The sequence below is a fragment of the Oncorhynchus tshawytscha genome, linkage group LG10 (assembly GCF_018296145.1).
Source record: "Oncorhynchus tshawytscha isolate Ot180627B linkage group LG10, Otsh_v2.0, whole genome shotgun sequence".
NCBI lineage: Eukaryota > Metazoa > Chordata > Actinopteri > Salmoniformes > Salmonidae > Oncorhynchus > Oncorhynchus tshawytscha.
This window is the reverse complement of record NC_056438.1, coordinates 59,610,558-59,637,463: the sequence shown is the minus strand read 5'-3', so window position 1 is coordinate 59,637,463 and position 26,906 is coordinate 59,610,558. Positions and strand designations below refer to the sequence as shown.

At 44.6% G+C, this 26,906-nt stretch overlaps 1 protein-coding gene across 1 annotated transcript in view; it reads right to left on the bottom strand.

Annotated features, from left to right (window-relative positions):
• LOC112260547 (histone-lysine N-methyltransferase 2C) overlaps window positions 1-26,906 on the bottom strand; it is a 118,848-nt gene that overhangs the window by 76,405 nt on the left and 15,537 nt on the right. The window contains exons 3-5 of the mRNA XM_042329583.1: window positions 10,014-10,173; window positions 6,460-6,696; window positions 3,841-4,069 (exon numbers count right to left, since the gene is read on the bottom strand). Of these exons, the coding sequence (XP_042185517.1) occupies window positions 3,841-4,069; window positions 6,460-6,696; window positions 10,014-10,173 (626 nt within the window). The remainder of the gene's footprint in view (window positions 1-3,840; window positions 4,070-6,459; window positions 6,697-10,013; window positions 10,174-26,906) is intronic.

Genomic DNA, 26,906 nt, shown 5'->3' with positions numbered 1-26,906 from the left:
AACACAACACCTAACGGCACAACACAACACCTAACTGCACAACACCAAACGGCACAACACCTAACGGCACAACACCTAACGGCACAACACCTAACGGCACAACACCTAACTGCACAACACCTAACTGCACAACACCTAACTGCACAACACCTAACTGCACAACACCTAACTGCACAACACCAAACTGCACAACACCAAACAGCACAACACCTAACGGCACGACACCAAACGGCACAACACAACACCTAACGGCACAACACCTAACTGCACAACACCAAATGGCACAACACCAAACGGCACAACACCAAACGGCACAACACCTAACGGCACAACACCTAACGGCACAACACCTAACGGCACAACACCTAACGGCACAACACAACACCAAACGGCACAACACAACACCAAACGGCACAACACAACACCAAACGGCACAACACCTAACGGCACAACACCTAACGGCACAACACAACACCACAACACCAAACGGCACAACACCTAACGGCACAACACCTAACGGCACAACACAACACCAAACGGCACAACACAACACCAAACGGCACAACACCAAACGGCACAACACCTAACGGCACAACACCTAACGGCACAACACCTAACGGCACAACACCTAACGGCACAACACCTAACGGCACAACACCTAACGGCACAACACCAAACGGCACAACACAACACCTAACGGCACAACACAACACCAAACGGCACAACACAACACCAAACGGCACAACACAACACCAAACGGCACAACACAACACCAAACGGCACAACACAACACCAAACGGCACAACACCAAACGGCACAACACCAAACGGCACAACACCAAACGGCACAACACCTAACGGCACAACACCTAACGGCACAACACCTAACGGCACAACACCTAACGGCACAACACCTAACGGCACAACACAACCCCAAACGGCACAACAAAACACCTAACGGCACACCTACACAACACCAAACGGCACAACACCAAACGGCACAACACAACACCAAACGGCACAACACCAAACGGCACAACACCAAACGGCACAACACCTAACGGCACAACACCTAACGGCAAAACACAACACCTAACGGCACAACACAACACCTAACGGCACAACACCTAACTGCACAACACCTAACGGCACAACAACTAACGGCACAACACCTAACGGCACAACACCTAACGGCACAACACCTAACGGCACAACACCTAACGGCACAACAGCAAACGGCACAACACCTAACTGCACAACACCAAACGGCACAACACCAAACGGCACAACACCAAACGGCACAACACCTAACGGCACAACACAACACCTAACGGCACAACACCTAACAGCACAACACCTAACAGCACAACACCAAACGGCACAACACCAAACGGCACAACACAACACCAAACGGCACAACACCAAACGGCACAACACCAAACGGCACAACACCAAACGGCACAACACCTAACGGCACAACACCTAACGGCACAACACCTAACGGCACAACACCTAACGGCACAACACCTAATGGCAAAACACAACACCTAACGGCACAACACAACACCTAACGGCACAACACAACACCTAACGGCACAACACCTAACTGCACAACACCTAACTGCACAACACCTAACGGCACAACAACTAACGGCACAACACCTAACGGCACAACACCTAACGGCACAACACCTAACGGCACAACACAACACCTAACGGCACAACACCTAACAGCACAACACCAAACGGCACAACACCAAACTGCACAACACCAAACGGCACAACACCAAACGGCACAACACCAAACGGCACAACACCAAACGGCACAACACCTAACGGCACAACACCTAACAGCACAACACCTAACGGCACAACACCTAACTGCACAACACCTAACGGCACAACAACTAACGGCACAACACCTAACGGCACAACACCTAACGGCACAACACAACACCTAACAGCACAACACCAAACGGCACAACACCTAACTGCACAACATCACCAAACGGCACAACACCAAACGGCACAACACCAAACGGCACAACACCAAACGGCACAACACCAAACGGCACAACACCTAACGGCACAACACCTAACGGCACAACACCTAACGGCACAACACAACACCTAACGGCACAACACCTAACAGCACAACACCTAACTGCACAACACCTAACGGCACAACAACTAACGGCACAACACCTAACGGCACAACACCTAACGGCACAACACAACACCTAACAGCACAACACCTAACGGCACAACACCTAACGGCACAACACCAAACGGCACAACACCAAACGGCACAACACCTAACAGCACAACACCAAATGGCACAACACCAAACGGCACAACACAACACCAAACGGCACAACACCAAACGGCACAACACCAAACGGCACAACACCAAACGGCACAACACCAAACGGCACAACACCTAACGGCACAACACCTAACGGCACAACACCTAACGGCACAACACCTAACGGCACAACACCTAATGGCAAAACACAACACCTAACGGCACAACACAACACCTAACGGCACAACACAACACCTAACGGCACAACACCTATCTGCACAACACCTAACTGCACAACACCTAACGGCACAACAACTAACGGCACAACACCTAACGGCACAACACCTAACGGCACAACACAACACCTAACGGCACAACACAACACCTAACGGCACAACACCAAACGGCACAACACCAAACGGCACAACACCAAACGGCACAACACCAAACGGCACAACACCTAACGGCACAACACAACACCTAACGGCACAACACAACACCTAACGGCACAACACCTAACAGCACAACACCTAACTGCACAACACCTAACTGCACAACACCTAACTGCACAACACCTAACGGCACAACAACTAACGGCACAACACCTAACGGCACAACACCTAACGGCACAACACAACACCTAACAGCACAACACCTAACAGCACAACACCAAACGGCACAACACCTAACTGCACAACACCAAACGGCACAACACCTAACGGCACAACACCTAACGGCACAACACAACACCTAACGGCACAACACCTAACGGCACAACACCTAACGGCACAACACCTAACGGCACAACACCTAACAGCACAACACCAAACGGCACAACACCTAACGGCACAACACCTAACGGCACAACACCTAACGGCACAACACCTCTCCACTATTTGACCTAGTTTGTGTGTATGTATTGATATGTAGGCACGTATGCCTTGTTTCCAATTGATGTAGTTCTGTCCTTGAGATGTCTATTAATGTTCTGTATTGTGTCATGTTTTGTGTGGACCCCAGGAAGAGTCGCTGCTGCTTTTGCCACAGCTACTGGGGATCTTAAAAAATACCAAATACCAAATGTCCCAGAGTTTGTTTAGAATAGGCCATTTCTTTCTCACATAGAACGACAAGCTGACCAACAGAATAGGTACACTTTTCTACTATGCGGGATAGTAGATTGACATAGACTAGTGATTTTGTTGTTCATTACTCATCTTGTTGGCTGAGGAAACGTAAATGTGGACAGTTATTCTAACATCTTCAAATTCGGTAAGGACACACACCTTTGCAATCTAAATTTGATTTCTGACTTTCTGAGCAAGTGGGTGGACGCCCTAACTAGGTTACATAGCCAATGCATTACATATCGGTCTGGTAAATTTCTCAAATGTCCGGTCAATTAAAATGCTGCTGGTCACATTTTGCTAACGGAAACCCTTATCTATAGACACAGTTAAATCATATTCTCTATAGAGTGTATAATCCCATTTACTTAACAGACATTTTATCATGAGAGGACTGTGGGCTGCTCACCTCTGTGCTCCCTGAGTCGATGGCTATGTCCACGTTGAGCAGTGATTGTCCCTCGCCTTCGCACACGCCTTGCGACCACAACGCACAACAGTGATGCGCCAAGCACTGCCCCGACTCCTCAAAGAAAGACTGGACGTCCACATCTCCTGGGAGGCCGACGTGAGCCAGCTCATCCCACAACCTGCTGGCCTTGTCTGGGTCGGGTAACTCCCCATGGCTCTCAGCTCCACTGGAAGAGAGATGAAGAGGGAGAGATGAGTTAAAATAACTGGAGGTGAGGTGGAGGTAGAAAGAGTTGAAAAAGCAAAGTGAGGCAAGCTGGGCAGGAACGAAGAGAGGGATAGAAAACTAAATAGTAAAAGAAGTGATGCAAAGCATAAATGAGAAGAAATAAGGCAGAGAAGAGTGGAGGAGAGATAGGATGAGAGGAAAAATGTTAGAGAACAGAGAAGGGAGAGAGCAGTAGAGGAGGAGGAGGAGGGGGTGAAAGCGGGTCGTGACACACAAGAGGCTGGCTGTTCTGTCTCATGAAATCTGCTGAAAGGGAAACGGTTCCCAGAGTCCCTGCTCTAGTGAGTTGCCGAGCATGCTGAAAATATGGCAAGAGGGAATTAGCATTTAAAAGAACTAGTTGGTTTCAGTAAACAGTAAACACACAAACAGCCAAAACTGAGAGAGTGAAGGCTAGGATGAGGATGAAGAGGTCATAACGATATTCACTGTATAATGCCTTGTCATTGTTATGGCCCTCCTGACCGGAGCTTACATATTGTGCAAAATAGGCTAGCATTCAATTCCATCATCTATCCCTTTTCTTGAAATGTCCTTCTCCTCTTCACCCTCCGTCCTCTTGCCACCCTCTCTCTCTCTCTGTGGCACAGTCTAGCCTAGAGACACTACCAATCACACTGCTCCAACAATAATGCCTGGCTGGCGTTGGATCGCTGCCAGGCGTGTTGCGGTGGATGTGTGTGTATATATGTATGCTCTGCTCTCTGTGCACATTACGTCACAGGGACCCCAGGGAGAGACACTATTGGCTCCAAAGAACACAAACAAATTAGACAGCTGTCCGAAACACGTCCAGGGAGGGTCCTTTGTTGGCACAGTGCACAGTACGCGCACACACGCACTTACGTGTTAGTCTTACTCTACATGGCATAGTAGGACCATTGGGGACCCCAGCAGGCAGAAAAAGCTTGCCAAGGCGGAGCAGAGCGGCGCTAATTTAGCTTTCAAGAGCAGAGTGCTAATATGACCTGCTAAGCCAGAGTATGGTCATCCATTAAGGCCTGTGAGGAGAGTGAATGCACAGGCCTCTCTGCCCTGCGTGTGGATTGTTGATTTAATTTGCGAGGGAAAGGGTGCTAATTTAGCCCTGGAAAGTTCAGAGTTAATGTCTGGAACCCTCTCAGATAATTGATCACATTAGCACAATGTGAGGCGAGAGGTGAGGTGGGGTTCACGAGCATTCATATACGCACTCAGACCCTTCCTCTGACACAGGAGAGGATGAAATAGTACACAAAGCACTTACTCCACGCATATGCAATACATTAGCAGACACTCAAGACATGACATCTGAGATTAGAGTTCAGCTGCCAGCTGAAATCATCCACTATGATGACATGTTGCACACACATCTTTGTTTGCTGCTGTTTTTGTGTCCCTTTGTTTTGATGTTTCTGTGTCATGTTGCTCACTCCCTGTCCAGGCGCCTGTATTGGGAAGGAGTCTGTATGAACAGGCGTCTGTATTGGTAAGGCGTCTGTATTGGCAAGGCCGTATTGACAGGCAAGGCCGTATGGACAGGCAAGGCCGTATGGACAGGCAAGGCCGTATGGACAGGCATGGCCGTATGGACAGGCAAGGCCGTATTGACGGGCAAGGCCGTATGGACAGGCAAGGCCGTATGGACAGGCAAGGCCGTATGGACAGGAATCTGTATCGGACAGGAGTCTGTATCGGACAGGAGTCTGTATGGGACAAGGGTCTGTATCGGACAGGGGTCTGTATCGGACAGGGGTCTGTATCGGACAGGGGTCTGTATCGGACAGGGGTCTGTATCGGACAGGGGTCTGTATCGGACAGGATTCTGTATCGGACAGGAGTCTGTATCGGACAGGAGTCTGTATTGGTAAGACGTTTGTATGGACAGGCGTCTGTATTGGTAAGACGTCTATATGGACAGGCGTCTGTATTGGTAAGACGTCTATATGGACAGGCGTCTGTATTGGTAAGACGTCTGTATTGGCAAGACGTCTGTATTGGTAAGACGTTTGTATGGACAGGCGTCTGTATTGGTAAGACGTCTGTATTGGCAAGACGTCTGTATTGGCAAGACGTCTGTATGGACAGGCGTCTGTATTGGTAAGACGTCTGTATTGGCAAGACGTCTGTATGGACAGGCGTCTGTATGGACAGGCAAGGCTGGCCAAATAAACAGCCTGTGACATCGAAGCAGCAGAGAGCCCAGCTCTCGTTCCATACAGCTCATTAACCGGTTACAGAGGCCATCACAGATTTCACCGTCCCTGCTCGCCCAGACCGGACCAGGCTAGCTCTACCAGCCAAACCCTTTCAGACAGCCGTGTCATCCAGCCAGCCAGGCCTACTTACTTCTGTGTGCCTCTCTGTCCTGAGCTGGCATCTCCGGCTGCATCGCTGGGCTGAGTGGTTCTGTCAACACCGCTGTCATCTCTGCCGTATCCTTTGCTGGCCTTGCTGTGGTCGTTGGCCTGGCCTCCTCCTCCTGTCGCATTGCGCTCGTGTCCAGGCGAGGAGTCGAACACTTGGAGATCCCCCTGACCCAGCAGACTGCGGCCGCCACAGTAACAGAAGGCACAGAGCTGCTCACTGAGAGAGGGAGAGAGGGACTGTCAGTTAATTATATATACCCAGTGGGACATTCAGCCATGCATCATGGTCAGTGGCTGGCCGTGAATTACTTCTCTTCGGTTTGGTATGGCACGGTCAGGCGCGAACAAAGCAAGGGTGCACACACACGTCTATATTTGTGTTGCAATTCCCAACAGTATTCCTTTCTTACAACAAACATCTGTGGGAATTGAAAGTTACACGTATTATGGGCCTTTGATACACATCTACTCAAATCAATAGATTAAGTAACATCCATCGATCCGAGGATCCAAAACAGAGGACATCGAGCCGCCATAGAGGGAGCGGCAGACAGGCTGGGAGTGAAGGAAAGTAAAGCAAACCAGGCAGATCAGACCAGAACAGGTTGTACATATTTATCAGGTTGGTTTCTGAGGGAGGAGAAGGGTTTGTTAATAAGATCCCTGGAGAGATGCTGCCTGCTTAACTGGTCGGTCCGCCCGCCCCTCTATCCTCCATCACCAGCATCGACAATGCAGTCAGTCTGAAAGATTGATTACAACCTTTAACAGAGTGGCACCTATGACGGGGGGGGTAATGTTCCTGTTCCCACTCCCGGCTGGTAACTCAATGCTCTGACACACCGGGGATGCCCCCGTACATGTGTGTATTTGTCCATAAATGAGAATATGCATGCAAGCTGTGGTGTCTACATACTGAATGTGTACTGATGAAGACCGATGGATACATACACTATATATACACAAAAGTATGTGGACACCCCTTCGGCTATCTCAGTCACAGCTGTTGATGACATGTGTATAACATCGAGCACACAGCCATGCAATCTCCAAAGACAAACATTGGCAGTAGAATGGCCTTATTGAAGAGCTCAGTGACTTTAAACGTGGCACCGTCATAGGATGCCACCCTTCCAACCAGTCAGTTGATCAAATTTCTGCCCTGCTAGAGCTGCCCCGGTACACTATAAGTGAAGTGGAAATGTCTAGGGGCAACAACGGCTCAGCCCCAAAGTAGTAGGTCACACAACCTCACAGAATGAGACTGCCGAGTGCTGAAGTGCGTAACAATTGTCTGTCCTTGGTTGCAACACTCACTACAGTGATCAAAACTGCCTCTGGAAGCAAGGTCAGCACAAGAACTGATCGTCGGGAGCTTCATGAAATGGGTTTCCATGGCCGAGCAGCCGCACACAAGCCTAAAATCAGGATGAGCAATGTTAAGCTCGCCACCATTGGACTGGAGCAGTGAAACGCGTTCTCTGGATTGATGAATCACGCTGCACCACCCATCTGGTAGTTCGATGGACAAATCTGGGTTTGGTGGCTGCCAGGAGAACGCTACCTGCCCGAATGCATAGTGCCAACTGTAAAATTTGGTGGAGGAGAAATAATGGTCTGGGGCTGGTGTTCATGGTTAGGCTCCTTAGTTACAGTGAAGGGAAATCTTAACGCTGCAGCATACAATGACATTCTAGACAATTCTGTGCTTCCAACTCTTTCAACGCCCCCTGTGCACAAAGCAAGGTCCATACAGAAATGGTTTGTCGAGATCGGTGTGGAAGAACTTGACTGGCCTGAACAGAACCCTGACCTCAACTCCATCAAACCTTTGGAATTAATTGGAACACTGACTGCGAGCCAGGTCTAATTGCCCAACATCACTGTCCGACCTCACTAATGCTCTTGTGACTGATTGGAAGCAAGTCCCCGCAGCAATGTTCCAACATCTAGTGGAAATTCTTCCCAAAAGAGTGGAGGCTGTAATAACAGCAAAGGGGGGACCAACTCCATATACAGTGCATTCGGTAAGTATTCTGGCCCCTTGACTTTTTCCACATTTTGTTACGTTACAGCCTTATTCTAAAATGGATTTTAAAAAATATCTACACAACACCCCATAATTATTTTACTTTCAGATGTGTGTATGGTTGTGAATGGTTCGATACTACTGCACTGTTGGAGCTAGGAACACAAGCATTTCACTACACCAGCGATAATATCTGCTAAATATGTATATGTGACCAATAAAATTAGATTTGATTTCCTAATGACAACGCAAAAACTGCTTTTTTTTTACATTCTTGAAAATGTATAAAAAAAAGAAAAACTGAAATATCACGTTTTCAGTGCTCTGGAGCAGGTTTCCATCAAGGATCTCTTTGTACTTTGCTAGTCTCCCAGTCCCTGCCACTAAAAAATATTCCCACAGTATGATGCTGCCACCACTGTGCTTCACTGTAGGGATGGTGCCAGGTTTCCTCCAGACTTGACACTTGGCATTCAGGCCAAAGAGTTCAATCTTGGTTTCATCAGACCAGAGAATTTTGTTTCTCATGGTCTGAAAGTCCATAGGTGCCTTTTGGCAAACTCCAAGCGGGCTGTCATATGCCTTTTAATGAGGAGTGGCTTCCGTCTGGCCACTCTAACATAAAGGCCTGATTGGTGGAGTGCTGCAGAGATGGTTGTGCTTCTGGAAGGTTCTCCCATATCTACATCTCTCTGGTGCTCTATTATCGGGTTCTTGGTCACCTCCCTGATCAAGGCCATTCTCCCCTGATTAATCTGTTTGGCCTGGGCGGCCAGCTCTAGGAAGAGTGTTGGTGGTTCCAAACCTCTTTAGTTTGAGAATGATGGAGGCCACTGTGTTCTTGGGGACCTTCAATGCTGCAGAATGTTTTTGGTACCCTTCCCCAGTTCTGTGCCTCGACACAATCCTCTCGTCTCGGAGCTCTGCGGACAATTCCTTCAACTTCATGGCTTGGTTTTTGCTCTGACATGCACTGTCAAATGTGGGACCTTATATAGACAGGTGTGTGCCTTTCCAAATCCTGTCCAATCAGTTGAATTTACCACAGGTGGACTCCAACCAAGTTGTAGAAACATCTCAAGGATGATTAATGGAACCAGGATGAGCCTAAGCTCAATTCCGAGTCTCATAGCAAAGGGTCTGAATACTTATGTAAATACGGTATTTCTGGTTTTTATTTGTAATAAAACTTGCAAAAATGTCTAAAAGCCTGTTTGTTTTTTTCGCTTTGTCATTAAGGGTTTGTGTGTAGATTGATGAGGGGAAAAAAATATTTTATAAATTTAAGAATAAGGCTATAATGTAACAAAATGTGGAAAAAGTGAAGGGGTCTGAATACTTTCCGAATGCACTAATTGCCCATGATTTTGGAATGAGATGTTCGACAAGCAGGTGTCCACATACACTACATGACCAAAAGTATCACATTAATCAATATACACCGTACATAAACACAGATCCACCCCTCATAGCCAAACTTGCTGTGATGGAACTCTCAGACTGACCTGCTTTTAACTCCTCTGTTGGTGATAGGACCAGAAAGCTCAGCTGCTTCACTAGTCTGAGGGCTCTGGACCTGGGGAGAAGAGGGCTTCTCTTCCCCCTCCCCTGGTCCTTCAGTGGCACCCACCTCCACACTCTCCACAGGCTGCTGGGCTGGTGTATCTGATGGTGGATGGAGATACAGGGGACAGGGTTTAGGGGTAGAGAAACATGAATATCTACGCATAGAATCTCACGAGTATGTTTCCATATAATCCTACCAGTCATGTATATTTGTGTCAATGGTTAACATGACATTTCAAACCATGCCCTGAAGTAATCACACATCTACCAAAAGTGATTGAGAATACAGCCATGAACCCTAACTGAAAAAGTTGACTGGTCTTGACTTTTCTTCCATGCAGTTTACTCCAGGTCAGAAACATAAACACCCACTTTGTTAGAGAAAGAGATGGATGGTGGGAATTTGGAGACCATATGCTAGAGCACTGATTGCTGTAAACCCAAGGGGAGCCCAGAGGCAGGCTGCCTGTCATATATGACAACAACAACGTCGACAGAACCACCAATGACACACATCAGACAAACAGAGCGGAGTGTTACTATAAACCTGAAAACACTGTCGTGGCTATTGGCCTCTGGAATAGCATTTTACACAGAGACTTTGAACATTGGCCTATAATTGGATGTCTGACCAGTAACCTCAGAGTGGTTTGGGTTTGTGATCTGTGGTTGGCCTGCTTTGATAGTTACATTCCATCTATTGGTGGTTTGTTATTTTGATGAGCATTTAGCTAGCGTGTTACTACAATTTGGGGTTAAATTAAGCCATGTACTCCCAATGCCAAGGGTCAAAGGTCTTCTCCAAGGTACATACACTAGCTCATTCAAGGTTTTTTCTTTCTTTTTACTATTTGACAACATAAAAAAGTGTTAAACAAATCAAAATATATTTTATATTTGAGATTCTTCCCGGGTGGCGCAGTGGTTAAGGGAGCTGTACTGCAGCGCCAGCTGTGCCACCAGAGACTCTGGGTTCACGCCCAGGCTCTGTCGTAACCAGGGCGACGCACAATTGGCATAGCGCCACCCGGGTTAGGGAGGGTTTGGCCGGTAGGGATATCCTCATCGCGCGCCAGTGACTCCTGTGGCGGGCCGGGCGCAGTGCACACTAACCAAGGTTGCCAGGTGCGCGGTGTTTCCTCCGACACATTGGTGCGGCTGGCTTCCGGGTTGGATGCGCGCTGTGTTAAGAAGCAGTACGGCTTGGTTGGGTTGTGTATCGGAGGACGCATGACTTTCAACCTTCGTCTCTCCCGAGCCCGTACGGGAGTTGTAGCGATGAGACAAGATAGTAGCTACTAACAATTGGATACCACGAAATTGGGGAGAAAAGGGGGGTAATTTCTTTAAATAAATCAAATAATATAAAATAGCCACCCTTTGGCTTGATGACAGCTTTGCACACTCTTGGCATTCTCTCAGCCAGCTCATGAGGTAGTCACCTGGAATGCATTTCAATTAACAGTTAATCTGTTGAATATCTTTCCTTCTTTAAGCGTTTGAGCCAATCTGTTGTTGTGACAACATAGGGGGGTATACAGAAGAAAGCCCTTTTTGGTAAAAGACCAAGTCCATATTATGGCAAGAACAGCTCAAAGAAGCAAACAACTGTCGATCCTTACTTTAAGACATGAAGGTCAGTCAGAGGAAATTTTGAATAACTTAGAAAGTTTCTTCAAGTGCAGTCGCAAAAACCATCAAGCGCAATGATGAAACTGGCTCTCACGAGGACCCCCACAGGAAAGGAAGACCCAGAGTTACCTCTGCTGCAGAGGATAAGTTCAATAGAGTTACCAGCCTCAGAAATTGCAGCCCAAATAAATGCTTCACATAGTTCAAGTAACAGACACATCTCAACATCAACTGTTCAGAGGAGACTGTGTGAAATCAGATCTACATGGTCAAATTGCTGCAAAGAAACCACTACTAAAGGACACCAATAAGAAGAAGAGACATGCTTGGGCCAAGAAACACAAGCAATTGACATTAGACAGGAGGAAATCTGTCCTTTGGTCTGGAGCAACCGCTCGTGTTTTTGTGAGACAACGGATGATCTCCACGTGTTGTTCCCACCATAAAGCATGGAGTTGGTGGTGTTATGATGTGGGGGTGCTTTGCTGGTGACACTGTTGGTGATTTATTTAGAATTCAAGGCACACTTAACCAGAATGGCTACCACAACATTCTGCAGCGATATGCCATCCCATCTGGTTTGGGCTTTCAACAGGACAATGACCCAACACACCTCCAGACTGTGCAATGGCTATTTTACCAAGGAGAGTGATGGAGTGCTGCATCAGTCGACCTGGCCTCCACAATCACCTGGCCTCAACCAAATTGAGATGGTTTAGGATGAGTCGGGCCGCAGAGTGAAGGAAAAGCAGCCAACAAGTGCTTAGCATATGTGGGAACTCCTGTTGGAAAAGCATTCCAGGTGAAGCTAGATGAGAGAAAGCCAAGAGTGTCAAAGCTGTCATCAAAGCAAAGGGTGGCTATTGAAGAATCTCAACTATAAAATATATTTGGATTTGTTTAACAATTTTTTGGTTACTAGATGATTCCATGTGTTATTTCATTGCTTTGATGTATTCACTATTATTCTACAATGTAAAAAAAAAAATAGTACAAATAAAGAAAACGAAAAATGAGTAGGTGTTCTAAAACTTTGGACAGGTAGTGTAGAGTTCCGTGTTCAGGTTTGATGGTCAGCAATGTATGAATAACCAATTGCTATGGCGATAGGCTTGAAATAAATGGTAACGTTACAAGAAAGGAGAGTCAGACAGACAGACACAGGAAGGATTGGTACTGTTATGTCATGACCTCGGTGTAGACCGTTTTATTCATAGATTGTATGTTCTTGACCTCAGTTGTACACACCGCACGAAGGGCCAAGACTATTTTAAAGACACATTGTGAGGGAAGTTCCATTTTGATCCAACTACCTGGTGAGAAAGCAGCAAGTATGCTACTGCAGAGTCAGCTTGCAAGAACAGCCATAATGGAACTTTAGAGGCCAGTCATTAAATGCAATAACAGAATAGAGTGATTGTGTAACTTGTTATTCAGAATTGGGAACTTCGAACAAAAAAATCCATACCCATTGTTAAAGCAAGGTAAAATAACAACTCTCACCCCCAGCACGAACGCGCACACACAGCTGAGAACAAAAAGCCATTGGCAAAATGATCAGAATCCCTCCAACTATAGAGAGAGCGAGGGAGAGGCAGCGAGAGAGAGCAGGAGGGATGCAGAGAGAGAGGGAGAGAGAGAGGCATGACATCACTGACATGGACCCCTCCATTAGTGTCACTGTCAGAGCACAGACACCATTGTCAGATCAAAGTGACCAGCAATACTCACTCAAAAAAACAGCCCAACAAAATGTACAAATCGTACAGATAGGCTTCAAACAGTGCAGAGAAATTAAATGAAACAAACTCAAATGAAATGAACTCTATACAGGTCTTCAATAACTCACCAATAAATAAGATGTCAATTCAGCTCCTAGAAAAATCCATTGAATATTTTAAAAAAGAGGATCAAAAGCAAATCTGAGAAAAGCAAAGAAATACAACATCAGAAAGAAAAATCTAAACATTGTTGAAATGTTTTTTTTTTTTATAAAGCATGTAAAACAATTAGAAACCATCTAAGACAAATGTCAAATGGAAAACATAAGCAGCAAAACAACCCAGAGCTACGCTATGACTATTTTGAAACTCTGAAACAGTATAAACATACAGTCGTGGTCAAAAGTTGAGAATGACACAAATATTAATTTTCAAAGTCTGCTGCTGCTGTCTTTAGATATTTTTGTTAGATGTTACTATGGAATACTGAAGTATAATTACAAGCATTTCATAAGTCTCAAAGGCTTTTATTGACAAGTACATGAAGTTGATGCAAAGAGTCAATATTTCCAGTGTTGATCCCTTCTTTTTCAAGACCTCTGCAATACGCCCTGGCATGCTGTCAATTAACTTCTGGGCCACTGATGGCAGCCCATTCTTGCATAATCAATGCTTGGAGTTTGTCAGAATTTGTGGGGTTTTGTTTGGCCACCCGCCTCTTGAGGATTGACCACAAGTTCTCAATGGGATTAAGGTCTGGGGAGTTTCCTGGCCATGGACCCAAAATATCGATGTTTTGTTCCCCGTGCCACTTAGATATCACTTTTGCCTTATGGCAAGGTGCTCCATCATGCTAGAAAAGGCATTGTTTGTCACCAAACTGTTCCTGGATGGTTGGAAGAAGTTGGTCTCAGAGGATGTGTTGGTACCATTCTTTATTCATGGCTGTGTTTTTAGGCAAAATTGTGAGTGAGCCCACTCCCTTGGCTGAGAAGCTACCCCACACATGAATGGTCACAGGATGCTTTACTGTTGGCATGACACAGTCCTCCAGTCCTCAGCAATCCAATCCCTGTACCTTTTGCAGAATATCAGTCTGTCCCTGATGTTTTTCCTGGAGAGAAGTGGCTTCTTTGCTGCCCTTCTTGACACCGGGCCATCCTCCAAAAGTGTTCACCTCACTGTGCGTGCAGATGCACTCACACCTGCCTGCTGCCATTTCTGAGCAAGCTCTGTACTGGTGGTGCCCCAATCCTGCAGCTGAATCAACTTTAGGAGATGGTCCTGGCGCTTGCTGGACTTTCTTGGGAGCCCTGAAGCCTTCTTCACAACAATTGAACCGCTCTCCTTGAAGTTCTTGATGATCCAATAAATGGTTGATTTAGGTGCAATCTTACTGGCAGCAATATCCTTACCTGTGAAGCCCTTTTTGTGCAAAGCAATGATGACGGCACGTATTTCCTTGCAGGTAACCATGGTTGACAGGAAGAACAGTGATTCCAAGCACCACCCTATAGTCTGTTATTCGAACTCAATCAGCATGACACAGTGATCTCGAGCCTTGTCCTCGTCAACACTCACACATGTGTTAATGACCTCTATGGGATAGGGGGACGCAAATGTCCCACTTGGCCAATTGCCAGGGAAAATGCAGAGCGCCAGATTGAATTTTATAGCATTTTATTTGAAACTTTCATTAAATCACACATGCAAGATAGCAAATTAAAGCTACACTCGTTGTGAATCCAGCCAATGTCAGATTTCAAAAAGGCTTTTTGGCGAAAGCATAAGAAGCTATTATCTGATAATAGCACAGCAGTAAACAAAGAGAGTAGCATATTTCAACCCTGCAGGCGCTACACAAAACGCAGAAATAAAATATAAAACATGCCTTACCTTTGACGAGCTTCTTTTGTTGGCACTCCAATATGTCCCATAAACATCACAAATGGACCTTTTGTTCGATTAATTCAGTCCATATATATCCAAAATATCCATTTATTTGGCGCGTTTGATCCAGAAAAAAACAGCTTCCAATTTGCGCAGTCACTTCAAAATATCTCAAAAGTTGCCTGTAAACGTTGCAAAAACATTTCAAAAAACTTTTGTAATACAACTTTAGGTATTTTTAAACGTTAATAATCGATCAAATTGAAGACGGTTCTATCTGTTTTCAATAGAGGACGAGAGGAAACGAACGCTACTTTTCAAGTCTTGGCCAACTCTCAACAGTGTTACCCTTTTCCAGGATGGCCGTACTTCTTCATTGCACAAAGGAATAACCTCAACCAAATTACAAAGACTGGTGACATCCAGTGGAAATGGTAGGAACTGCAAATAAGTGCCTAAAGAAATATTGTTTCCCAATGAGAACCACTGAACAGACAGAGACCTAAAAATATAAAAAAATCTGAATGTTTAATCCTCTGGGTTTTACCTGCTACATAAGTTATGTTATACACACAGACATGATTCAAACAGTTTTTTCCAAATCTACTAATAATATGCATATCTTATATTCTTGGCATGAATAGCAGGAAGTTGAAATTGTGCACGCTATTTATCCAAAAGTGAAAATGCTGCCCCCTATACCTTAAAAAGTTAACGAGAGAATCACTGACATGACGTCAGCTGGTCCTTTTGTGGCAGGGCTGAAATGCAGTGGAAATGTTTTGGGGGGATTCAGTTCATTTGCATGGCAAAGAGGGACTTTGCAATTAATTGCAATTCATCTGATCACTCTTCATTCTGGAGTATATGCAAATTGCCATCATACAAACTGAGGCAGCAGACTTTGTGAAAATTAATATTTCTCAAAACTTTTGGCCACGACTGTACATTAAAATGCAAGAAATTGAATTATACCGTTAAGACACTTGACGAAATTTAAAACCTAATTGATAAAAATATGTTCTGGGACATGTGGAACAATTTAAGCATGACAAAGTCAGAAGAATTAGCCATGGAGGAATTTGGAAGACAAATTAATATAATCTATACAAAAACATCCCACAAAAAGACTTCCAGCATAACCAATTACAAATTTAAGAAATATTGAATATCCTTGAATCAATCATTAAAAACAACCAAAATCTATTAGATTACCCAATAACCCAACAACAACGAAATGAAAAGTTAAAATCTATAAAACCAAAGAAAGCGTGTAGTCTAAATAATATGAGATATGAAATGCTGAAAAACAACACAACTGAGTTGCAAAATGCTGTGCTTAAATTGTTTAACATGGTACTACACTGAATGAACATCTAAAATGCAGCATGCAACAATTTCAAAAGATTATACTAAGTTAGTTCATATAAGGAAATCAGTCAATTTAAATAAATTCATTAGGCCCTAATCTGTGGATTTCACATGACTGGAAATACAGATATGCATCTGTTGGTCAAAGGTAAAGGCATGCATGCGCGTGGATCAGAAAACCAGTCAGTATCTGGTGTGACCACCATTTGCCTCAAACAGCGTGACACATCTCCTTCACGTAGAGTTGATCAGACTGTTGATTGTGGCCTGTGGAATGTTGTCCTACTCCTCTTTAATGGCTGTGCGAAGTTGCTGGGTTCTCTAAATTCTACATTTTCTAAAATGACACTGGAGGCGGCTTATGGTAGAGAAATTAATAATTTATCTGGCAAAAGCTCTGGTGGACATTCCTGCAGTCAGCATGTCAATTGCACGCTATCTCAAAACACGAGACGTGTGGCATTGTGTTGTGTGACAAAATTGCACATTTTAGAGTGGCCTTTTATTGTCTTTCAATTGGCTCATTCATCCCCCCTCCTCTCCCCTGCAACTATTCCCCAGGTCATTGCTCTAAATGAGAATGTGTTCTCAGTCAACTTACCTGGTAAAATAAGGGATAAATAAATAAAGGTGAACCTGTTTAATCATCTTCTTGATATGCCACACCTGTCAGGAGATGGATTATCTTGGTGAAGGAGAAATGCTCACTAACAGGGATGTAAACAAATTTGTGCACAAAATTTGAGAGAAATAAGCTTTTTGTGCGTATGAAACATTTCTAGGATCTTTTATTTCAGCTCACAGAACATGATACCAACACTTTACATGTTGTGTTTACATTTTTGTTCAGTGTAACTTCTGGCTGCTTTCCTGATGTCTGGAACCAGGGGCTCATCTCCCCCATCTCCTCAAATCAGACCCTAAAAATGACAGGGGAATTTGCATAAACAGCAACTTTGGAAAGGTTTTCTGTGGCGTTTTCAATTCAAGAATCCAAACCTTCCTTCAAGAATTTGTTTTACAAGTAAATGTCAAATAGGCTTTCACATAACCATTACACTACTAAACATATATACACACCTTAGACACTCTAATGAATAAACACATCCACCAAAAAAAAGGAGGGCAAAATCTCTGCTTGCTTTATTGACTTATAAAAAGCATTTGATTCTATTTGGCACAAAGATCTATTCTTCAAAATTCTCCACAGTGGGCTTGGTGGTAAGGTGTATGACTTTATAAAATGAATGTACACAGAAAATGGGTGTGCAATAAAAATCAAAAACGAAAGAACAATTATTTTTGCAGCGTTGAGGTGTGAGACAAGGCTGCAGTTTGAGTCTAAACCTTTTCAACATTTATATCAATGAATTAGCAGACATGTTGGACCACTCTCCAGCCCCAAGACTCACACTATCTGACACAAAGGTAAACCATACCTGCTATATTTTTTTTTCACCTTTATTCAACCAGGTAGGCTAGTTGAGAACAAGTTCTCATTTGCAACTGCGACCTGGCCAAGATAAAGCATAGCAGTGTGAACAGACAACATAGAGTTACACATGGAGTAAACCATTAACAAGTCAATAACACAGTAGGAAAAAAAGGGGGGGGAGTCTATATACATTGTGTGCAAAAGGCATGAAGAGGTAGGCGAATAATTACAATTTTGCAGATTAACACTGGAGTGATAAACGATCAGATGGTCATGTACAGGTAGAGATATTGGTGTGCAAAAGAGCAGAAAAGTAAATAAATAAAAACAGTATGGGGATGAGGTAGGTAAAAATGGGTGGGCTATTTACCGATAGACTATGTACAGCTGCAGCGATCGGTTAGCTGCTCAGATAGCAGATGTTTGAAGTTGGTGAGGGAGATAAAAGTCTCCAACTTCAGCGATTTTTGCAATTCCTTCCAGTCACAGGCGGCAGAGAACCGGAACGAAAGGCGGCCAAATGAGGTGTTGGCTTTAGGGATGATCAGTGAGATACACCTGCTGGAGCGCGTGCTACGGATGGGTGTTGCCATCGTGACCAGTGAACTGAGATAAGGCGGAGCTTTACCTAGCATGGATTTGTAGCGAGGGCCAGCCAACTAGAGCATACAAGTCGCAGTGGTGGGTGGTATAAGGTGCTTTAGTGACAAACCGGATGGCACTGTGATAAACTGCATCCAGTTTGCTGAGTAGAGTGTTGGAAGCAATTTTGTAGATGACATCGCCGAAGTCGAGGATCGGTAGGATAGTCAGTTTTACTAGGGTAAATTTGGCGGCGTGAGTGAAGGAGGCTTTGCTGCGGAATAGAAAGCCGACTCTTGATTTGATTTTCGATTGGAGATGTTTGATATGAGTCTGGAAGGAGAGTTTACAGTCTAGCCAGACACCTAGGTACTTATAGATGTCCACATATTCAAGGTCGGAACCATCCAGGGTGGTGATGCTGGTCAGGCGTGCGGGTGCAGGCAGCGAACGGTTGAAAAGCATGCATTTGGTTTTACTAGCGTTTAAGAGCAGTTGGATGCCACGGAAGGAGTGTTGTATGGCATTGAAGCTCGTTTAGAGGTTAGATAGCACAGTGTCAAAGGACGGGCCGGAAGTATATAGAATGGTGTCGTCTGCGTAGAGGTGGATCAGGGAATCGCCCGCAGCAAGAGCAACATCATTGATATATACAGAGAAAAGAGTCGGCCCGAGGATTGAACCCTGTGGCACCCCCATAGAGACTACCAGAGGACCGGACAGCATGCCCTCCGATTTGACACACTGAACTCTGTCTGCAAAGTAATTGGTGAACCAGGCAAGGCAGTCATCCGAAAAACCGAGGCTACTGAGTCTGCCGATAAGAATATGGTGATTGACAGAGTCGAAAGCCTTGGCAAGGTCGATGAAGACGGCTGCACAGTACTGTCTTTTATCGATGGCGGTTATGATATCGTTTAGTACCTTGAGCGTGGCTGAGGTGCACCCGTGACCGGCTCGGAAACCAGATTGCACAGCGGAGAAGGTACGGTGGGATTCCAGATGGTCAGTGATCTGTTTGTTGACTTGGCTTTCGAAGACCTTAGATAGGCAGGGCAGGATGGATATAGGTCTGTAACAGTTTGGGTCCAGGGTGTCTCCCCCTTTGAAGAGGGGGATGACTGCGGCAGCTTTCCAATCCTTGTGGATCTCAGACGATATGAAAGAGAGGTTGAACAGGCTGGTAATAGGGGTTGCGACAATGGCGGCGGATAGTTTCAGAAATAGAGGGTCCAGATTGTCAAGCCCAGCTGATTTGTACGGGTCCAGGTTTTGCAGCTCTTTCAGAACATCTGCTATCTGGATTTGGGTAAAGCAGAACCTGGAGAGGCTTGGGCGAGTAGCTGCGGGGGGTCGGAGCTGTTGGCCGAGGTTGGAGTAGCCAGGCGGAAGGCATGGCCAGCCGTTGAGAAATGCTTGTTGAAGTTTTCGATAATCATGGATTTATATGTGGTGACCGTGTTACCTAGCCTCAGTGCAGTGGGCAGCTGGGAGGAGGTGCTCTTGTTCTCCATGGACTTCAGTGTCCCAGACCTTTTTGGAGTTGGAGCTACAGGATGCAAATTTCTGCCTGAAGAAGCTGGCCTTAGCTTTCCTGACTGACTGCGTGTATTGGTTCCTGACTTCCCTGAACAGTTGCATATCGCGGGGACTATTCGATGCTATTGCAGTCCGCCACAGGATGTTTTTGTGCTGGTCGAGGGCAGTCAGGTCTGGAGTGAACCAAGGGCTATATCTGTTCTTAGTTCTGCATTTTTTGAACGGAGCATGCTTATCTAAAATGGTGAGGAAGTTACTTTTAAAGAATGACCAGGCATCCTCAACTGACGGGATGTCAATGTCCTTCCAGGATACCCGGGCCAGGTCGATTAGAAAGGCCTGCTCACAGAAGTGTTTTAGGGAGCGTTTGACAGTGATGAGGGGTGGTCGTTTGACTGCGGCTCCGTAGCGGATACCGACCACCAATATGCTGATGATTTGGTTCTTCTATCACCAACCAAATAAGGTTTTCAACAGAACCTTAATATTCAAGAGCAATGTTGCCAAACAAAATGTAAATCAGGAGTTTCCAGACTAAAACCTAGATGTCAGAAACACAAATATAAATTCACCTTGAACAACACCATGATTGAACACACAAAAAAATGACTCATACCTTGGTCTGATCATATCAGACCAATTCAAATAAATAATTCAAATAAACACAATCATGAACCAATCAAAGGTCTCATATTTACAACATTGAAAAAACTAAACAAAATCCCTAAGTCGACTAAATTGCCATCTGGCCCTAAACAGAGAATATGAATTGGCTGATTATCTCTACTCTGTCAGAGATACAAAGCAGAGACAGATCCTTACCAAGTACAGGCTGAGTGACCACCAATTGGCAATAGAAACCGGTAGACATAAAAAGACATGGCTACCCAAAGAGGAGTGTGTAAGTGGTCACCACACAACAGGAGAGGTAGAAACAGAGATGCACTTTATCCTTTAATGTGAGAAATTCTCCTCGGCAATATATTAATTATTCACAGAAATGACTATATTTATTCAAAATGTTAACTTATTAAACCCAGAGGAAAAGCAAAAAATACTCATGGGCGAAGGAGGAATGGCTCCTCTTGTAGCCAAATATGTATGTCTGCCATGGCCTGAGGGAGAATGAATAATAACATCTGTATAGTAAACAGTAACTTACTTATTATTAGTATTATTGTTGTAACTATTATTGGTATTACTTTTGTTGTGATTAATATTCCAAATAGTAGTGGTACGGGTAGTATGGTGATGGTAAGGATAGCAGTTTTGTGATGGCGCTAATGATGATGGTAGTTGTAGTACTGATGTAATGGTGAGTATTAGGGATGCACGATATATCGGTGAACATATCGGAATCGGACGATATTACAGTGCCTTGGAAAAGTATTCATCCCCCTTGGCGTTTTCTGAATTTTGTTGCATTACAACCTGTAATTTAAATAGATTTTTATTTGGATTTCATCTAATGGACATACACAAAATAGTCCAAATTGGTGAAGTGAAATTTTAAAATAATAATAACTTGTTTCAAAAAAATATTCCAAAAATGTAAATAAAAACCGCATATATATTCACCCCTTTGCAATGAAGCCCATAAATAAGATCTGGTACACCCAATTACCTTCAGAAGTCACATAATTAGGTAAAACAGTCCACCTATGTGCAATCTAAGTGTCACATGGTCTGTCACATGATCTCAGTATATATTATATATATATATATATACACACACACACACACCTGTTCTGAAAGACCCCAGAGTCTGCAACACCACTAAGCAAGGGCACCACCAAGCTCTCCAAACAGGCCAGGGACAAAGTTGTGGAGAAAAAAAGATCCGGGTTGGGTTATAAAAAAATATCTGAAACTTTGAATATCCCACGGAGCACCATTAAATCCATTATTAAAAAATGGAAAGAATATGGCACCACAACAAACCTGCCAAGAGAGGGCCGACCCCCCAAAACTCACAGGCCAGGCAAGGAGGGCATTAAGAGGCAACAAAGAGACCAAAGATAACCCTGAAGGAGCTGCAAAGCTCCACAGCGGCAATTGGGGTATCTGTCCATAGGACAACTTTAAGCCGTACACTCCACAGAGCTGGGATTTACTGAAAAGGGGCCAGAAGAAATCCATTGCTTAAAGAAAAAAATAACAAAGGCGTTTGGTGTTCGCAAAAAGGCATGTAGGGGACTCCCCAAACATATGGAAGAGGTACTCTGGTCAGATGAGACTAAAATTGAGATTTTTGGCCATCAAGGAAAACGCTATGTCTGGCGCAAACCCAACACCTCTCATCATCCCGAGAACACCATCCCATGTTTTTCATCAGCAGGGACTGGGAAACTGGTCAGAATTGAAGGATGGCGCTAAATAAAGGGAAATTCTTGAGGGAAACGTGTTTCAGTCTTCCAGAGATTTCAGACTGGGACGGAGGTTCACCTTCCAGCAGGACAATGACCCTAAGCATACTGCTAAAGCAACACTCGAGACATGTAAATGTCTTGGAATGGCCTAGTCAAAGCCCAGACCTCAACCCAATTGAGAATCTGTGGTATGACTTAAGAAGTTAAGCTTCATTTTGATGTATAACATATATATTTTCAAGAATGTTAAATATTTGAATTTAGAATTTGTGAATTTCGCGCTCTGCAATCTCACCGGATGTTGGCCAGGTGGGACGCTACCGTCCCACCTACCCGTAAGAAGTTAAAGATTGCTGTACACCAGTGGAACCCATCCAACTTGAAGGAGCTGGAGCAGTTTTGCCTTGAAGAATGGGCAAAAATCCCAGTGGCTAGATGTGCCAATCTTAATGACATACCTCAAGAGACTTGCAGCTGTAATTGCTGCAAAAGGTGGCTCTACAAAGTATTGATTTTGGGGGGGTGAATAGTTATGCACGCTCAAGTTCTGTTTTTTAGTCTAATTTCTTGTTTGTCCACAATAAAAAAATATTTTGCATCTTTAAAGTGGTAGGCATATAGTGTATATCACATGATACAAATCCGACCAAAATCTACACTGCTCAAAAAAATAAAGGGAACACTAAAATAACACATCCTAGATCTGAATTGAATGAAATATTCTTATTAAATACTTTTTTCTTTACATACTTGAATGTGCTGACAACACAATCACAAAAATGATCAATGGAAATCAAATTTATCGACCCATGGGTGTCCGGATTTGGAGTCACACTCAAAATTAAAGTGGAAAACCACACTACAGGCTGATCCAACTTTGATGTAATGTCCTTAAAACAAGTCAAAATGAGGCTCAGTAGTGTGTGTGGCCTCCATGTGCCTGTGTGACCTCCCTACAACGCCTGGGCATGCTCCTGATGAGGTGGCGGATGGTCTGCTGAGGGATCTCCTCCCAGACCTGGACTAAAGCATCTGCCAACTCCTGGACAGTCTGTGGAGCAACGTGGCGTTGGTGGATGGAGCGAGACATGATGTCCCAGATGTGCTCAATGGGATTCAGGTCTGGGGAACGGGCGGGCCAGTCCATAGCATCAATGCCTTCCTCTTGCAGGAACTGCTGACACACTCCAGCCACATGAGGTCTAGCAATGTCTTGCATTAGGAGGAACCCAGGGCTAACCGCACCAGCATATGGTCTCACAAGGGGTCTGAGGATCTCATCTCGGTACCTAATGGCAGTCAAGCTACCTCTGGCGAGCACATGGAGGGCTGTGCGGCCCCCCAAAGAAATGCCACCCCACACCATGACTGACCCACCGCCAAACTAGTCATGCTGGAGGATGTTGCAGGCAGCAGAATGTTCTCCACGGCGTCTCCAGACTGTCACGTCTGTCACATGTGCTCAGTGTGAACCTGCTTTCATCTGTGAAGAGCACAGGGCGCCAGTGGTGAATTTGCCAATCTTGGTGTTCTCTGGCAAATGCCAAACGTCCTGCACGGTGTTGGGCTGTAAGCACAACCCCCACCTGTGGACGTCGGGCCCTCATACCACCCTCATGGAGTCTGTTTCTGACCGTTTGAGCAGACACATGCACATTTGTGGCCTGCTGGAGGTCATTTTGCAGGGCTCTGGCAGTGCTCCTCCTGCTCCTCCTTGCACAAAGGCGGAGGTAGCGGTCCTGCTGCTGGGTTGTTGCCCTCCTACGGCCTCCTCCACGTCTCCTGATGTACTGGCCTGTCTCCTGGTATCGCCTCCATGCTCTGGACACTACGCTGACAGACACAGCAAACCTTCTTGCCACAGCTCGCATTGACGTGCCATCCTCCGTCTCATGCTACCACTAGAGTAAAAGCACCGCCAGCATTCAAAAGTGACCAAAACATCAGCCAGGAAGCATAGGAACTGAGAAGTGGTCTGTGGTCACCACTTGCAGAACCACTCCTTTATTGGGGGTGTCTTGCTAATTGCCTATAATTTCCACCTGTTGTCTATTCCATTTCCACAACAGCATGTGAAATTTATTGTCAATCAGTGTTGCTTCCTAAGTGGACAGTTTGATTTCACAGAAGTATGATAGACTTGGAGTTACATTGTGTTGTTTAAGTGTTCCCTTTATTTTTTTGAGCAGTGTATTTTAATTCCAAGTTGTAAGGCAACAAAATAGGAAAAATGCCAAGGGGGTGAATACTTTCGCAAGCCGCTGTCGCTGAAAATGCCAACATCGGTAACGCCCCGATGTGCAAAACCGATGTCCATACCTATATAAACGTAGGTACACGACGTAATGACACCACGTAAAATGTTGCACTATATGTGCATCACAGCATTCCTAAACTAACCCACACTGTATGCTGTGTGGATCGAGCAGTCAACAAGTCGAGTAGTCATTTGTAAGATTAACAAAATTTCAGCGAGACAACTCAAAGGCGAAATCCATTAAAGCCAAGATAATGGAATTCGTTGCCCTTGACAATCAACCTTTCTCTGTCGTGGGTGATGTTGACTTTCGCTGACTGGTCGAGCACCGGTACACACTACGAAGTGCGCTATTTTCCAGATGTTACCCTACCGGAGTAACACAGTAATAATATCACTGCTATAAGCTTCACGACATACATACCATGGAATGCCATTTGGGTCTTTGCATGTCAAAAAAGATACAATAACACTGTCAAAGCTGAACAAAAAGGTCTGCAAACAAGCAAACACCGGCCACGAATGATGTGTTTACAATAATAAAGCATAATTTGTTTAGATCCCCACTTCTGGGGTAGCTAGTTTTAGCTTGGTACCAAGCTAGCACCAATACAACCAGCCTGAAAACAATGACCAGTAGAACCTGCAGTCATTTTCATTATTCTTAGCAATGATTTAGGAATCCTTGTGAGTAAGTATTAGCTAGGTTGCCACTTGTTGGTCGCCTTTTGAAATTGAACTTCAGTTCATGAAAATAAATAGCTAGCCAGTTTCTTAACCCGGTTGCCCAAAGCTAACGTTATAAGCAGCCAGCTAGCTTCATCTGGCTAGTGAGGCTCAACCGCACCAAGTTATGTGTTGTGAAGCTAGACACAATAAGGATCAGGCACAATAGCGGAATTTGAGGTTTGCCTTCAAAATAAAAGTTTGTTATTGACAGTAATGCAAATAGTAGAATTATGCCATACTTTTATTTTGAAGGCTAACCGCAAAGTCCACTATTGTGGCTAATCCTTATTGTGGCAAGCTTCACATAGATGGGGGTCATAGTCACATTTGTCTGTCATAGTTGAAGTGTACCTATGATGAAAATTACAGGCCTCTCTCATGTTTTTAAGTGGGAGAACTTGCACAATTGGTGGCTGACTAAATACTTTTTTGCCCCACTGTATATATTTTTAAACCTGCATATTTAGCTAAAAGTAATCCAGGTTAGTAGGTGAAATTGTGTAATTTCTCTTGCGTTCTTTGCACGCAGTCAGGGTATATGCAACAGTTTGGGCAGCCTGGCTCATTGCGAACTAATTTGCCTGAATTTTACGTAATTATGACATAACATTGAAGGTTGTGCAATGGTCGGTAGGGATGTCCTTGTCTCATCGCGCACCAGCGACTCCTGTGGCGGGCCGGGCGCAGTGCGCGCTAGCCAAGGTTGCCAGGTGCACGGTGTACCCTCCGACACATTGTTGCGGCTGGCTTCCGTTAAGAAGCAGTACGGCTGGTTGGGTTGTGTATCGGAGGACGCATGACTTTCAACCTTCGTCTCTCCCGAGCCCGTACGGGAGTTGTAGCGATGAGACAAGATAGGTTGTCAACACCTTTAGCTACTACAACAATTGGATACCACGAAATTGGGGAGAAAAAGGGGTAAAAATTCAAAAAATAAATTAAAAATTAAATTAAAAAATAAAACAAATCCAGATTTGATTAAAAACAATCAAGGGCCAGGACATCATAATCTTACTGGAAACATGGTGTCATGGAGACAAATACTCAGTGTCCCTCAGGCTAAAGATACATTTTACTACCATCAATCAAACATAAAAATGTTAAACGGGGCCGGGACTCAGGTGGAATCATCATTTGGCATAAGCAGGACTTAGCACTGAATGAAATTTAAAAAAGGTACTAAATCACATTTGGCTAAAACGTAACAAAGGTACAATCTATTGTGACAATGATGTATACATGTGTGCAGCTTATGATCCCCCTTCAGATTCATCATATTATGATGATCAGTTTTTTGACAATCTCCA